Raw genomic sequence first — 17,162 nt, 5'->3', positions numbered from 1 at the left:
TGGTCTTATTTTAAGAAAACTTCAAATATGAGAGAAGAATCTGGCTTAAAGACATTAACGGCTCTGTAGCCCCCAACTAAACAAATTCAGACAGTTCGCCCTACAAGAATTCAATTAGTCTGTGTTTCAGTAATCTCTCCTGACACATTCTACACGCAGAATGAAGGTGCTGCTGTTTAATTCCAGTTAGAATGAATATATTTTGACAGTCCAGCACTGTCAAATCATGAAGGTGGGATTCAGCTGGCTAAGCCGAGATTTAACAAGAAGTTTTATAGAAACAGACCAACAGAGCTGCAGAGCAGCGGAGTTACAAAGTGCTCTCGGTTAGTTAGTAACACAGTGTTAGCACCATTCTATCAAGCAAAAACTTACTAGTCTATTTAGCACAGAGTTACCAGATTAAGATCTGTGGCTTTGTAAAATGCAATTAAAAACACTTACTGTGAGTGAATGTGAATGTAAACAGTTCTGTCACTCACCAGTGAGAGTTGTTTCACTGTTAAAATCTACTAATTAGGGACAACTGTGGTGCAGGAAGGTAGAGCGGCTGTCCACCAATCTCACAGTTGTTGGTTTAATCCCCGGCTCCTCCAGTCACATGTCAAAGACATTAAACCCCAACTTAGTTGCTCCCGGTGAGTGTTGGCCAGCTGCATAGCAACTCCCCCATTGGTGTGTGAGTGTGAGTGTGAATAAGTGAATAAGAAGCAGCGTGAAGTGCTTTTAGTGCCAACAGTTAGAAAAGTGCTATATAAGGGCAGAACATTTAGTTTGGTCAGTGGTAATGTTAATTCATTTCAGTCATTTAGTTTTCAAATTTTTGACTTGTTGGTACATGGAATGAATGTCTCACGGAGACAGTTTACATGTTGTAAAAAGCAGCTGTTGAGGTACACACAGGTCATCAGAGCCAGGCAGCCACACAACATTAAAACTTGACAGCTGAATGAATGTTTAATTTCATTGTAGGTCCTGGCCTGTGTGGCAGAAGCCTGATGGGAGTCTCCAGTGTTTATGAATGTGAGCTGCAGCTGGACAGCAGAGAAGAATCTGTTTTGCATTAGTCTTCACAGACAGGACAGCGCTCTGTCTCGGATGTGTGTTTATTTGGGTTTTTGCCACAGCTCTTGTGTGTGTGAAGTGAAGACGGCTTTTCTGGAGGTTTCTGGGGAGCAGCCCAGCTCAGAAGGGGGCAGAAGGGACATGTTTTTTCAACAGACATGGACTTTTACAAGGCTCTGATCCTCGAGGAGGCAATTACAGTGTCTACTTTCCATAAACCAGAACAGTCTCTTTGCACTGTAGTGGCCTTTCGAACACTCAGCTGTGACAGTGGGGAGTCTCCTTCGATTGTATAGACATCACTGAGCAAAAGACTCCATCTGCTCTGACACCCTTCAACATCCATCACTGCATTAACGCACACACAGATTACTTTTACATAAACCATCAGTGAACCAAAAGTTAAGTCTGTTTGTTTTTCTTTGTTTACTTTGCAATTGACAAGGATTTGTCTGATATGCGAATGAAATAGAAAAAGTAAATGAGAAGATCGCTACTGCATAAGGCTGAGTGTCTTTAAAAGAGCAACATAATCCTTTTAAGTGTTGTGCATAAAACACAAATCTGAGCACGTGTTTGACCACAGTTACTCCCCCAGGCACATTGAAGGTGTATAGGTTGCTCCTATTGCATGTGTCAATGCACAGTCTGTATTTACACATCTTCAGAGATGCTATGATTCACAGGGACATTATTAGCAGCTTTGTCGTATAAAAATAAAAGATTACCTTATTATTACTCTTACAACAGCAAGACAAATTTGATGATGTGACACATGACTCTGGTGATGATCATCAGGTTACAACATTCCTCTTAAGATGTGTGATATACATGTGAAATCTTGTGTACACAGACTGTTCTGTTTCTTATAAGGTGTTATTTCGCCTCAAGGCCCCTAAAGGCAAGAGATCTTCTGGTTTTTATACAGGATGCTGTGTCTATGCAGACAGTGTAGTATGAGCGACACATTAGCAGAGTGACAGCAGAAGCTCCAGTGCTGCGTTTCTGTCTACACTGGGAGTGTTAAGTGTAGTTCAGTTCACCTGCAGAGCCCAGTTCATATGCACTTCTGGACATGTCATAAGGAGGAAAAGGATCCATCTCTCTCACACACAATGGTGCATATTGTAGATAATTTGGATTCAGTGAGAGTTTCCTGTTAATTTCAACACCATTTTGTACTTTTTACATTCAACATCATATCATCAACCTCATTACTCTCTGCTGGGCCTGAGGCCGGTGGGTTCATAAAGTCTAATGGAGAATTGTTGTCCTATCGGCCTATGACCTGTGACTTTACCAAAGGGAAAGCCTGTCTGCATGTGTGCTGGCATGCACACAGTTGGTTCTTTGGCAAAGTTGGATCGGGCACTGTGCCCAGAGTAGGTCGGAGTACACATGAGGCAGTGGTCTACATATGTTCCCTGCCATAGTGATTCTTAAGTGCTGCAGGGCCAGGGACCACACATTCATGCTGAGTTGTCTTGGTTACAGCAAGGCACAGGGAGACCATGGTGCCTGAGGTGATCTACCCAGGAAACGCTGCATCAAATTCATACACCTGTCCGTCACAGAAGGAGTCTTATGTCAACCTGTACATTCTTCACCCTTTGGAGTGAACCATTTCAGCAGATCAGGTTTGGGGAAAAGCTCAGACAGACACGATACTGGCCCATCAAGTTGAGAGAGTATTGTATACCCACAGCTCCTCATGCTAAATGCTTGCACTGGAGAGCCCCCATTAGCTGGCCACTGCACTTGCTGCTCTGTGGATATACTGTAGCTACCTGTGTCATTACAGTGAGACCAGTGTTCCAAGCCAGTCTAACAATGCCCCACTCCACTGCTAACAAGCAAGTAAAGGTCTTAATTATCTTTTTTAAATGACTTGAATAGTTCGACAGCAGGTTTAACACTGTGGGGGGAAAGTAGAATGTAATCAAATATGTTCCTTCATACCTTCCGATAGCTTTTAAAGGGCCCTCTGACATCCCTATATTAAAATATTTATCTGTTTTTAGCTTAAAAAAACTCTGGAAAAGCAGGTTGACTATGATTATAATCTCCCTAGTCAAGCAACGAAATGACATAAACTGAACCAAAGGTTCCTCTAAGTGGTGTCATGTGGAGGCATTTTTTTTAGCTAGTAAAAAAAATATTTTAATGTAGCGATCCCAGAGGGAAGGTTAATGGAATTTATGTACAACCTCAATTGAAAAAAAGTTGGTAGGATGTGTAAAACATAAATAGCAGCACCTACTTTTCCAGCCTTTTGTAGCACCGCTTCCAACTTTTTTGTTTCCATGAAATGGTAAATTGTTTCAGTTTCAACATCTAATACATTGTTTATGTTTTAGGGTTTTTGGTTTGACAAGATTTGCAAATCATTGCATTTTTATTTAGGTTTTACAAATCCTCACCAACGTTTTTAAATTTGAGGTTGTACATGTAGATCCAAAAGGAGCAAGTTCAGATCTGCTTGGTGTTCAACAAGTGCCCTGCACACACCAAAGGACCTCAGTCTCCGCAACAGGTGGAGACAATTGTGGCCCTTCCTGTACAGGGCGTCAGTGTTGTTGGACCAGTTAAATCTATTGTTGAGGTGCAGACCCTCCAGAGTAAGGCGGTGCACCATCGCAGGTTATTCCTCCCCACAGCTATCAGACAGTACAACATATAAATACAATGACACACAAATGTGAATAACTTTTTTGTGTTTGGTATGTGCATTTTTTTAAGGGAGAAACATTTGTGTTGGTTATTTAACTTCTTTGCTAACAAACACCATGTCAGCAGAATACTGAATAGAGCTTTATTGCCATATATATGAAATGATAAGTTGGGTGGGGCAAGAACCATCCTGGTTGTGAGTATTCAGGCTGAGTTGAACAGGTCTTCCTAAAAAAAAAAACAGAGTGATTCAGGGTGATTCAGCAAACAGCAAACAGATGACTTTATCTAAAACTAGTTCATAAGATGGAAACACTTCATACTCTTTACAGTATATACAGCTGAGGATTCAATTAATTAAATTAATTCCAACTCAGTTTTTCAAACCTTCAAACATTTGGTTTTAATAAACACCGATCAGCCATGATATTATGCCCATTAAGAAGTGAAGTGAATAACATTGATTATCTCATTACGTTGGGACCTGGAAGTGTGCGCGATATATTAGGAAGCAAATTAACATTTTGTCCCTGAAGTTGGTGTGTTTGAAGCAGAAAATATGGGCAGGCGTAAGGATTTGAGCAACTTTTACATGGGCCAAATTTTGGATGGCTAGACTACTGGGTCAAAGCAACTCCAGCAGTGTAGCTCTTGTGGGATGTTCTTGGTCTGCAATGGTCAGGACCTGACCATTGCAGACCAAGAACATCCAAAAAAAAAAAAACTAGTGAACCGGCGACAGGGTCATGGGCGGCCAATGGTCTTGGATGCATGTGGGATGATCAGTGGCCATGCTGACCTGTGTCCACTGCCAAAACCACAGAACAACGGAAGAAGGTGGTCTGGTCTGACAAATCATGTTTCCTTTACATCAGGTGGATGCCCAGGTGTGTATGCATTGCCTACCTGTGGGAGACATTGCACCAGGACGCAGTTTGGGAGAAAGGCATGCCAGAGGAGACTGTTCTGCTGGAAAACAGCGTATCCTGCCATTCAGGTTACTTTGACACATACAACCTACTTAAATAGAGATTAATATCTGGAGTTCTGGAGGACGACCACACGTCTAACACTGCCTCCTGTCGTGATCATTAAAGGGTTAAGTTTTTGTACTCCACCACCCTTAAATGTTCCTGTTAGATTTTACTAACTCCATTGTCTCCATAGGGCCTGCTTGAACCCTTCCCAAAACTGCAGTTGTCCTGGACCATGGTCTCAGACTGCAGCCATCACTCTAAAACCTCACTAGAGATGTCGACCTGTGTCATCATCTATCACGGGGTTCTATTCAACAGATACTACTGAACAGATGATACATTTTTCTCAATAAACTCTTCCTTTGATCAGATTTGACTGCGTGGTCCTTGCTTGACCAAGTCCCTGTCATGGAAACTGTATTTCCTGATGGCAGTGGCCTTTTTCAGTAGGATAATTCAGCCTGCCACATCGTAAAAATGGCTCAAGTGTGGTTTGAGAAATACGAGTTTGATTTGATCTTGCTCTAATCGGGCATCTGTGGGGGGTTCTTAAAAAACAAGCCCGAGGTCCCTAGAGACCCCAGCTCACAACTTACAGGACATGGATCTGCTGCTAACAGCTTGATGCCAGAGACCACCGCGTGGACTTCTTGCCTCAACAGATCAGGGGTGTTTTGGCAGCAAAAGAGGGAACTAGTCAATAGGCAAGTGGTCATAATGTAATGACTGGTGTATATTTCATCTCTTAGTTCACTTGGTTTAACTGCTTTGTTCTGATGATAAGACATTTTAAAATAACAGCAGAGAGAATTTATTTTCAGTTTTTATTTATTTGGTCACAATATTTAAGGGTCAAAAGTTTCCATACACTCCACCACTTCCTGGCATTGTATTTAACTTGTGAGATTTGAATCAGATACTTCAAGAAGCTTCACGCAACACTTTGCAGGACAGACTTTCTGGTTACAATCATAGCAGAGAGGAATTTTATGATTATAAAGAAAAAGTGAAGTAAATAATTGTAGTTGTAAAAACAACTGTGGGGAAAAATACTTTTGTCCTTGACAAGGTAAATATCCTAACTGACTTGTATGAACATGAACTCTCTGGAGTGGTGAGTTTTTTTGGTTCTAATGTTTTAATGACCCTCTGAAGTATATGGAACTATTTAGATTATACTACAAATGTTCTCATTACTGTAACCACATTGCCTGTTCCTGTCTGCAGCATAGCACTGCCCCCTACAGCCTGGCTGCTGGAATGTAAAGGTCAACAGTCTGCATTTACTGTGTAAACCTGTAATGGTTTTCTATCGTGTCCCAACAGCTCTAGTGGAGAAAGACCATGGATCTAGTTCAGTTGTTAACAGTGGCCACTGAGACTCCTGCAACCAAGTACACATGAAGCAACTATCTTAGCTGAACATGCTAAGCTACAGTAATAGGTTGAGTCCTGTGGTGTGAGGACCTAACCCTGGATTCTGCTGCATCATCAGGCATCAAAGCAGAGGTTGGTCATCTCTTTGGCTCTTCTTCTGGCTTTCTCCAGTTCAGCCATCATGGGCAGAGGACCCTCATACATATTGGTCTTGATGGCTCTCAGCTTCTCTTGGTAGTCCTTTGGCAAACCGTTCTGCTCTGCTCCCATCACAATCACCTGCAGTAGTTGATGAAGCTGAATTTGTTGACAGCTCCTAAAATATAGTCACTGAAATGCTCACAGCACCCACAAATGGCCCCAAATCTATACACTTCTTCCCAGCAAACTGATGTTTAACACTGAGCCGTCAGCAGCATTGAGTTTCAGTGAGTGGAAGGGAGATTGTTTAAACTAAAAGTATCATTTGAAAAATCAAAGGTAAACCTCAAAAACCACATCCTCGTGGCTGTGACAATGACAATAATATGTACAGAAAGGGAAACAAACCATGGGCAGAATCCAAACACATCAGGCAGGTTAGTTAGAAGGAGGTTCACTTAGGAACAGAGTACAACACAGAAGTTCTGATTAAAACTTCTAAAAGAGGGTCTTCGTATTTATAAGCAATTTCTACGGATGCCTCAAAAGTCTAAATACAGAACTTATACTGGACATTGACTGATGTCCAAACTTACTTTTATTTACTTACTTAACTTTTACTTTACTTACTTAGGACATTAGTAGACATCTATAATATGTCACAGATACCTTTGTTTGGAGTCTGTTTTAGATGCTTATTGACCTCCAAAATGGGTCCAGAAAAGATGTTCAGTTTCCCAAATCTGAAATGGAAATCTGTAGACAGAGAATTTTCCTCATGTAGATATCCAGATAATAATTTTAACATTACCATTTAATATAAAATTTGTAATGCAACCACAAGGGGACACAAAACCAGTGTCTTCCAAGTCCCAAGTCTGGATAAATGCAGAAGGTTGTGTCAGGAAGGGCATCTGACGTAAAACACATGCCAAATTAAACATGCGATTCATGACTTTCACACTGAATCTGACTTCCATACCAGATTGATCAGGGCCTGGGTTAACAACGACCACCACCGGTGCTGTTGACCTATAGGGTGCCGGTGGAAAAGGAAGAGAAATGGAGTAGGAGTTATCCTGAAAGAGGAGTTGGTGAGGAATATTCTAGAGGTGAAAAGAGAATTAGACAGGTTCGTGAGTCTGAAGCTGGAAATTGAAGGTGTGATGTTCAATGTTGTTAGTGGTTATGGATGAAGAAGACAAAGGCAGAGCAGAGGATGAAGTGGTGGAAGTTGAAAAAGGAAGAATGTTGTGTACTTTTCAGTGTAGAGCTGAGACAGACTCTGGCTGGTTTGGAGGTGCTTCCAGAAAAGGTATTTGACCAGAGGTGATAAATGAGGAAAACGAAAGGGAACGAAGAGTAGAAGAGGTGACAGGTGTGGAGCAGGAAGTAGCAAAGATTAGTAAGAGTGAAGTGAGGAGGACGTTGAAGAGGATGAAGAGTAGAAAGGCAGTTTGTCCTGATGACAAACCTGTGGAGGTATGGAAGTGTCTAGGAGAGGTGGCAGTAGAGTTTCTGACTAGTTTGTTTAACAAGATCATGGAGAGTGAGAGGATGCTGAGGACTGGAGGAGAAGTGTACTGGTGCCAATTTTTAAGAACAAGGGAGATGTGCAGAGCTGTGGCAACTACAGAGGAATAAAGCTGATGAGCCAAACAATGAAGTTGTGGGAAAGAGTAGTGGAAGCTCGGCTAAGGGCAGAGGTGAACATTTGTGAGCAGCAATATGGTTTCATGCCTAGAAAGAGTCCAACAGATGCAGTATTTGCTTTGACGATGCTGTTGGAGAAGTACAGCGAAGGTCATAGGGAATTGCATTGTGTCTTCGTAGATTTAAAAAAAGCGTCTGACAGGGTGCCGAGAGAGGAGCTGTGGTATTGTATGAGGACGTCTGGAGTGGCAGAGAAGTATGTTAGAGTGGTGCAGGACATGTATGAGAGCTGTAAGACAGTGGTGAGGTGCTGTAGGTGTGACAGAGGAGTTCAAGGTGGAGGTGGGTCTGCATCAAAGATCAGCTCTGAGCCCCTTCTTGTTTGCTGTGGTGATGGACAGGCTGACAGATGAGGTTAGACAAGAATCTCCCTGGACTATGATGTTTGCAGATGACATTGTGATTTGTAGTGAGAGCAGGGAGCAGTTGGAGGAAAATCTAGAGAGGTGGAGGTCTGCTCTGGAAAACTGGAATGAAGCTTAGCCGCAGCAAGACAGAATACATGTGTGTCCATGAGAGGGACCCTGGTGGAACAGTGAGGTTACAGGGAGCAGAGGTGAAGAAGGTGCAGGACTTTAAGTACTTAGGGTCAACGGTTCAAAGCAACGGAGAGTGTGGAAAAGAGGTGAAGAGGCGAGTGCAGGCAGGTTGGAACAGGTGGAGAAAAGTGTCAGGTGTGTTGTGTGATAAAAAAAAAAGTATCAGCGAGAATGAAAGGAAAGGTGTTCAAGATGGTGGTGAGACCAGAGATGTTGTTCGGCTTAGAGACAGTGGCACTGAAGAAAAGACAGGAGGCAGAGCTGGAGGTAGCAGAGCTTAAGATGTTGAGGTTCTCTTTGGGAGGGACAAGGATGGACAGGATCAGGAATGAGGACATCAGAGGGACAGCTCATGTTAGATGTTTGGAGATAAAGTCAGAGAGGACAGATTGAGGTGGTTCAGACATTTTCAGAGGAGAAACTGTGAATATATCAGTAGAAGGATGCTGAGGTTGGAGCTGCCAGGCAGGAGGTCTAGAGGACGACCAAAGAGGAGATTTATGGATGTAGTGAGGGAGGACATGAAGTTAGTTGGTGTGAGTGAAGAGGATGCAGAGGACACATGATTCGCTGTGGAGACTCCTGAAAGGGAACAGCCGAAAGGAAAAGAAGATTTAATATAAAATTAGTAATAATAAGTCCCTGGTCAGCTGGACTGGAGGTTTGGCCTCCACATTCCCCCCAGCCAATGGGAAGATGACTTAATAAATAACCACATTCTGTTACACTAAATCATTTCTGCTGGAGACAGTACAAAACTTTGTATTCTCTTAAATTGCAAAACTAGGAAAACAAATAAAAGATTTTTGTTTAAATAACACAATTAGTTTGTACAATTATTACAAATGTTCCTTCATCACAATTAATTAGTTAATTTTAATGAATTTATCAAGGGGGATGCAATTTTATCTATTTTTAGTATACTACTAGTATTTTACTGTAATGTTTTCATGCACTCCTTGGACATTTTTGTTACTTTTGATGATGAAATAACATTGGTACCAGCTTAATGTATGTTTCATCATTAGCATTATTATTATGTTTGCATAATAGGTAGGTTTGCCTATAAAATATAGTATAACCTGCATCATTTTAACATGGCAAATGCAGCAAGTTAACAAAAGAACTGTTGCAAGTACTGAATGTTTATTTTAATGTAAGTTTAGAATAACAGAGTCTATCGATTCATCCATTATCTTAACCACTTATGTTCAGGGTTGTGGGTGGATGGAAAGCCGGGTCATACACAGACAGACAACCATTCACAATCACATTTATGCCTATGGTCAAATTAGAGTCACCAATTAACCTAACGTTCATGTCTTTGGACTGTGGAAGGAAAACAAGAGAACGTGCAAACTCCACACAGAAAGACTGCAGCCACCTGAGGATTCGAATCAGTGACCTTCTAGGTGTGAGGCAGCAGCTCTAACCACTCTGCCACTGTGCAGCCCAAATAATTGAATATTAAGACAATAAAAATAGAAATGTTCAATAAAAATTTCTCAAGGGAAATTTAACCAGTTCTAGTTTTTGACAATAATTAACAGCTAACCATCACAGTTATACAGGTTAACAGGACATTCTAGTATGTTATAGAGCGATTCATTTCTACGAGCTTAATCTCAGAGAACACAGTGTGATACCTCCACCAAGTGCGATAAAAGAGAATTTAAAGACGTTTACACAGATAATTTTTTCGGTGTGTTTTTTTTTGTCCGTCACTCACGTGTCTCATCCGACTGAATCATTAAATATATTAATTAAACCTGTGTGTGAGAGGTTACCACCACAGGCCTTTCCTTAAAAAAGTGCCTACTGCTAGTAATCAAACTCAAGCCCACTTAACAGCTCATGTTTAGTAGCTATCCCACGAAAATAGTGTCAAAACTGCTAATAAATTATTAGGTAATGTGCAAAGTTGCTAACTTTACACACAGTGAAAATTTGAAACCCAGTGTCCTCTCCAGTGTCCTCTCCAGTGTCCTCTCCAGTGTCCTCGTAAATCCCTTTTATGAAACAAAGAGAAGCTAAACATGGGTTTAGGTTTTAGTCGACTGGTAACTGAGGGTAGCTGGTCATGTCTTTGCAGGCACTGTCTGCTGTTGTAAATACATGTCTCAACCACAGTACATTTGGGGCTTTAAAGTAAAGGATACATATTCATTATATTCTGCACATGAATTTTACTGCTTAAGTAGTTTGTGATCCAACATTTTTTTTAAATTAACATAAGAAAATAGTCTTTGGGCCATACAATATATAAACTCTTGGTCACTACCTTGTTGCAACAAAGGCGGCTGCACCAATTCACTTGTGCTGATAATTCAAACTTCGCACCTACCACCTCCTTAAGATGGATTTATACTGTGTTCTGCAGGTACGCAAGTGTGTACCGGCTCAGAGTACTTCATTCTTTCCACATTCCCTCATCTGTATATGGACACAGACATGTTCCACCCTTGTTCTCTAAGACACTAGCAACTCTGGAAAGTAGCAACAACAGTAATTGTCTTTCGAGGTGTTTGAATAGACAATCCTGAGAAGTGAAAGGAATAAAACATTATTTGTGCTTCACATGACCAGTGTCAAGTTAAAATAAATGTTACATGCCGTTGATATATAACATTAGCGACTGCTTTACTTCTCTGGCACATGTGCAGTTGGCAAACTAGGACTGCAAACAACTGCACCCTCTGCAGCCCTAGTACAGAGAGTCAGTACAGCCCCTATTGGACAGGGGAGATTATGTCATTTACTTTATGGATATTTGTGGATGTGTCATTGTCACGTTTAGGATAAATTAGGAAGGGGAAAGCAGTATAACAGTCAGTGTCTACAAAGATGTGGCTACATCAAAGTTCCCATATTTAAAAATCATGGTATATTTCATCATCTGTAGCAGCTCACATAGAGACAATGTCCAGCATAACAGAAGGAAGAATGAAGAGGACACTTGCACATACTAAACACTATAGAAGACAAATCTGAGACCACAAAGCCACAGACATGCTGCTTGAATCTGGGGCCTGCTTGGAGCTCACACATGTGCAAAAGAACTATCTGGTATTTTAACAAGCTTACAAACAGATCTGTACAACGTAGCATGGCAGAGGCAATGTGTCATGACTGTTCTGACCCGTTGATCAAACAGTCAGGTGATGAGGGTTGAAAGCAGACTGATGCCTGTTCCAGATGCTTCTCAGAGAGAAATGGGTGCGAGTGAATAGATGATGATGATGACCTGACCTAATTCATGATTGTATCCTTTTGTCATCTTTATTCAGAACATTAAAGGGTCTTCTTTGGCACAAAACACACATTCAAAAAATACAATGCTGAGTAAACCAGGAACTACATCCTGTCCTTTAACTCTGTGTTGACATATGAGCTGCTATGGTCCACTGGAACTCTGCATTTTAATCCGTTACTAAGTTCTGTGTTGCATAAATGTTTCACTTGTTTGTCAGTTTGGACTTTAAACACAAAATTATAGAATGCAGCAATGTTTTTTTTAAAGGCCGAATGCATAAGCTAGGGGTCACCACAGTGGATTATTGGTTTGCATGTTTGCTGGGCTTGGGTTTTTATGCTGAACACCCTTACTAACACCAGCTACCCCAATTGCACCAGGATGGGGACAGACCCTCAGATATGACAAATTCATTTACTTGCGCATTCTCAACAGCTGGGGTTGGGCTGTTTAGGGGTTCGGTGTCTTGCCCAGGGAGACTTCAACATGTGGCCAGGGGGAGTTAGGGCTCAAACCCAAAACCCCGCACTTGCTAGGTAGTTGCTCCCCCAAATAAGCCACTGCCACCCACTTGCACAATGTAAACAGATATGTTCATCTGTACTAAATTATAACGAGAAGTGTTGCTAATATTTTGTCCAGCTTATTTATATTCATAACATTCTGAACACATTGTGGATTGTATTGTATTATGAGTGAGCTGCATTGTGTCCAAAAACTATTAAAACTATGATACTAAGAACACAAACACTGTATTCTGACTTAGTCCAAAACAAAAAGTACTGCTGCAAATACTCACAAGAGATATGAATATTACATTCTGCTGCTGAAAATAGATCTCAAAACAAGTAGATTTACTTAAAAGGTTGTACATACAGTCCCCTTTCAAACAAATTGGAATAGCAAAGCTAATTATTTTTTGTTTGCTTATTTGGGTTCAATATTAAAATCTAATTTAAAGTAAGAAAACAATTCAGAATTTCACTTTTAATTTGATAGAACAGTGCATCCAGAAAGTATTCCCAGCGTTTAGCGTTCTCCACATTTTGTTATGTTACACCCTTATTTCAAAAATGGATCAAATTCATTATTTTCCTCAAGGTTCTACAGATAACACCCCATAATGACAACGTGAAAGAAGTTTGTTTGAATTTTTGCAAAGTTTTGTGAAAGATTTAAAAAAACAAAACAAAAAAAAAAAAACAACACACATGTGTATAAGTATTCATGGCCTTTGACATGACACTTAAAATTGAGCTCTGGTGCCTCCTGTTTCCACTGATCATCCTTGAGATGTTTCTACAACTTGTAGAAAACAACAACAGCAACAACTTCTGTCCACCTGTTGAACATGCAGTTTATTGGACGTGATTTGGGAAAGCATACACCTGTCTATATAAAGGTCCCACTGTTAACAGTGCATGTCATAGCACAAACCTAAATTTGACGTCCAGGGAATTGTCTGTAGACCTCTGAGACAGCACAGTGGCCTCCATCCTCCATAAATGGAACAAGTTTGAAACCACCAGGACTCTTCCTAGAGCCGGCTGCCTGGCCAAACTGAGTGATTGAGAGAGAAGGGCATTAGTCAGGGAGGTGATCCAGAACCCAATGCTCACAGTAGTTTCTCTGTAGAGAGAGGAAACTTTCCAGAAGAACAACAATCTCTGCAGCACTCCAGTGGCCGGAAAGAAACCAATCCTCGGTAAAAGGCACATGACAGCCCGCCTGAAGGACTCTCCGACCGTGACAAATAAAATTAGATTGAACTCTTCGGCCTGAATGCCCAGCATCATTTCTGGAGGAAACCAGGCAACGCTCACCACCTGGCCAATACCACAGTAAAGCGTGGTGGTGGCAGCATCATGCTGTAGGGATGTTTTTCAGCGGCAGGAAGTGGGAGACTAGTCAGGATTGAGGGAAAAATGTACAATGTACAGAGACATCCTTGATGAAAACCTGTTTCAGGGTGTTTTGGACCTGACTGGGGCGACTATTAATCTTTCAACAGGACAACTCCCCTAAACACACAGTCAAGATAACAGAGTGGCTATGGGACAACTCTTTGAATTTCCCTGAGTGGCCGAGCCAGAGCCCAGACTTGAAGAGATCTGGAGCTTGAGGTACTGCAAAGAAGAATGAGAGAAACTGCCCATAAAGACGTGTGCCAAGCTTGTAGCATCTTACATAAAAAGACTTGAGGCTGTAATCGGCGCAAAGGTGCTACATCACAGTATTAATCAGGCGGTGAAAACATGTACATGTGATTACTTTTATTTTTTAATTTTTTATAAATTGGCAAAAATTTCAAACAAACTTCTTTCATGTTGCCATTATGGGGTAATGATGTAGAACTTTGAGAAAAATAAGGAATTTAATCCATTTTGAAATAAGGCTGAAACATAACAAAATGTACGCTGGGGATACTTTCTGGGTGCACTGTATGATTTACACTTAGATTGGATTGAACCCCAGTATTAAAACACTTAGAACATTGCACCTTTTGTATAAATCGCAAAAGAGAGCAAAAGTACTGAAACATATGACTGGTAGGTGTTTCTTGTTAAAACAATGTAATGTTCTAAATGACTTTGCTTAGATTTAGCGTTGACTTTTACCTGTGAATACTGTACATACTGTACAATATTGATTTATCCTTTGATACAAAGGATAAATCAATATGAAAACCCTAGAGCTGTCTAAGTGAGAAAGTTACCCTTTTTGGATCTGAGAAAAGAAGGAAAACACTCAGAGGTATTCCACAAACAGAGCACAGCTAATTCAACAATTTGGGACGTCTTAAAACAATAAAGCACTGGTACACTGAGCAACATACACAGAACAGGTTAGTAAAGGAAATAACATCTGATGACAGAGGCACTGAGAGCTGTGAAGAAAAACTCAAAAGCAACAGTCAGTGGCATCATCAATAACATCCATGGAACAGGAGTGAAGGTATCAAAATCCACCAATAAACCGAGCCACTCAGCAGAGGAGACTAAAGAGAGAGAGAGCCCCTGCCCCAAACAAACAATAACTGATGGAGGCTGCAGTAAAAGCCTGGAAAACATCAAGAGAATTTACATTAACACTACAGTATATTATCCAATACAGTTGTTCACTTAAAAATTGGTTGATCTGATACAAAAGCTGCTATGTACTATATGGTTTAATATGTCCAGATATAAATGCTAGCATATGAAAGCTAAATTTCAATTTGTGGATCTCAAATGTATGTCAAATACATTTTTGTCCATGCCATTCAAATACTTTTGATGGGGACTTTAATTAAAATTTGAGTTAGTGCTTCTATTTTATATATAGATACACACACACACACACACACACACACACACACTTCTACTCCACTCTATTTTGCTTTATGACATCACTAAGTGTATCTGACAGATATAGCTACTACATATTTCACATGACATGGTTTTGCCTTTTGTCTCATTTCAGATGTCTGAGTTGTTAGTTCCACTGAACGTAACCCTCCTATGTGATTTTCTTTCACAACAGTGAAAAGTAATAATTTGCATTTGCAGCCATCTAAGAGTATTTTACATTTACATAAGCTTTACATTTCAGTCTCTGAGATTTAAGGATTTACATTAAAGATGCAGGAGAAGCAGTCTTACCTGTAGGTACTGTGGAGACGGTGGGGCATACACACAGCTGTTCATTATGTAGGTGCGACAGCTGAGCTCCTGGCCTTTTGTCTTCACTGATAGTTCCACAGGACTGTATGCACCTAACATCACATTCTCTTGACTGAATGTGTACACACACGCACGCCCATTAAAACATGAACATCAGCTTCACGAGGAATCCAGGAGAGGCCATTATAGAAATTGGTTAAATAAAACTTTACCTGTCGAGAGACTCCAGATCAGACATGTTCATCCTCCACACCACACCCCACACCTCATCCCCTGGGCTGTGCTCTATGGTGGCCACACCTCCATGCCACCGGTCACTGGCAAGACCTTTATAGTTCCCAAACACCAACCTGTAGTCCTGACAAAAAAAGAAAAACCTTGTATAGAGTTCAGAAAACACCACTGATGCCTATAACATCAGACTGTACCTTTAGTCGAGCAACACAGTGGACTGTTGCAGAAGGGTTCTTGAGATGGAGTCGCTCCTTCAGCAGGTTGCTGCCATATGCAAAGTACAGGAAGGTGTGATTTTTGTCCATATTGTCCCCAGATTTTGCCAAGAGGAAAATGAGAACAAGGATGGTTGAGCTGACAAAGATTATGAGCAGCAAGGAAAGAGGTGGAAAGGTGAGGCGAGCCACAGCTGATCCTTTGAAGGAGCACAGGGTTGAGGGGAGAGAGCAGGAGTTGCACTGTCAGAAATGAAGTACTGGCCTTCCAGCACTCACACACCATTCTCATGCTAATCCCCCCAATGCTGCTGAGCCCTATTCACACTCACAATACACGGTTTGCCTGTTGAGCCAACAGCACTGAACTATACACAGATTATAACACCGAACCTTTCCCAAATACTTTCACAACGAAATGACGTCATTTTAACCCCATCACCGTTTCTGTGAACATAATGACATTGTTGACATATAGGTAAGTGACATAATAAAATAGTATCAGCCAACGTATTTTTGGTTTCGTTTATATGCGATCCTGCAGTTACATGTCCAGTGTGTGACTACGGTGTTATTACCGTCTGTGGGTTTCTGGCCTGGGCCTAACCGGATATGGGGCTCTGGAATCTCGGGTCTTTGGCTTGAGTTTGGCTGGTGCTTTGTAGTCCTGCACCCGCCAATCACCTTCTGGTGACTCACTTCAGCCTGATAAAAGTACTGTTTGCGTCACTTACGAAATACGTTGGATCAGAACATAATCACTAACTAATTACGTTCACTATAAAAATGTCAGTGTTTGGCAGTTTAGTTGTACAGAACGTCATTTTTATTCACTTTACAGTCTCTTACAGCCCGTAGTCCATGACATCAGTCATCTTCACTACTCACCTACCAATGTGGGCTGTACCGACTTTACACTGCAACACCGGCCTCAAGGAACCAGACTATTCTACTTATGACATTTGTGCAGTGCAGATGATAATGATGTAATTATTTACCAACTCAAAAAATGGAAGGTAAATATTTGTCTTAATGATTGTAAGTCCTGAATCATCAGGACCCTTCTGTCCTGATGATTTACACTATCACTTAGTCATTAAGGAAGCTGTTAACTTGCTTGGACATTTTGAACTGTAATTAAGCTAAAAAAGTTCAGAGCCCTTTTAGTGTTCATACACTGTTAGTAATGGTGCTTCTTGGTTTTGCTCACTAGATGACAGCCTTTTCTGCCTTTCGAGGGAAGCTTTGCATTTAATTGTTTAACTGTTCAACCAGTGTGCTCAAGTGTTTTTAAACCCATTAAAGTTCACTGCAAA

The 17,162-nt window shown here is 41.0% G+C and overlaps 1 protein-coding gene across 1 annotated transcript; it reads right to left on the bottom strand.

The window, feature by feature from the left end:
* Positions 1-3,873: 3,873 nt before the first annotated feature.
* ggctb (gamma-glutamylcyclotransferase b) lies at positions 3,874-16,151 on the bottom strand. Its single transcript, XM_067511899.1, has 5 exons — positions 15,826-16,151; positions 15,610-15,755; positions 15,377-15,509; positions 6,185-6,368; positions 3,874-3,963 (listed from the first exon to the last, which is right to left on the bottom strand). Exons 1-4 carry the CDS (start codon positions 15,934-15,936, stop codon positions 6,204-6,206), a joined length of 555 nt encoding a protein of 184 aa, XP_067368000.1. The 5' UTR covers positions 15,937-16,151; the 3' UTR covers positions 3,874-3,963; positions 6,185-6,203.
* Between the last annotated feature and the right edge of the window lie 1,011 nt (positions 16,152-17,162).

This window comes from Channa argus, chromosome 7 (genome assembly GCF_033026475.1).
Source record: "Channa argus isolate prfri chromosome 7, Channa argus male v1.0, whole genome shotgun sequence".
Taxonomy (NCBI): domain Eukaryota; kingdom Metazoa; phylum Chordata; class Actinopteri; order Anabantiformes; family Channidae; genus Channa; species Channa argus.
This window is presented reverse-complemented; position numbering and strand designations above follow the sequence as displayed.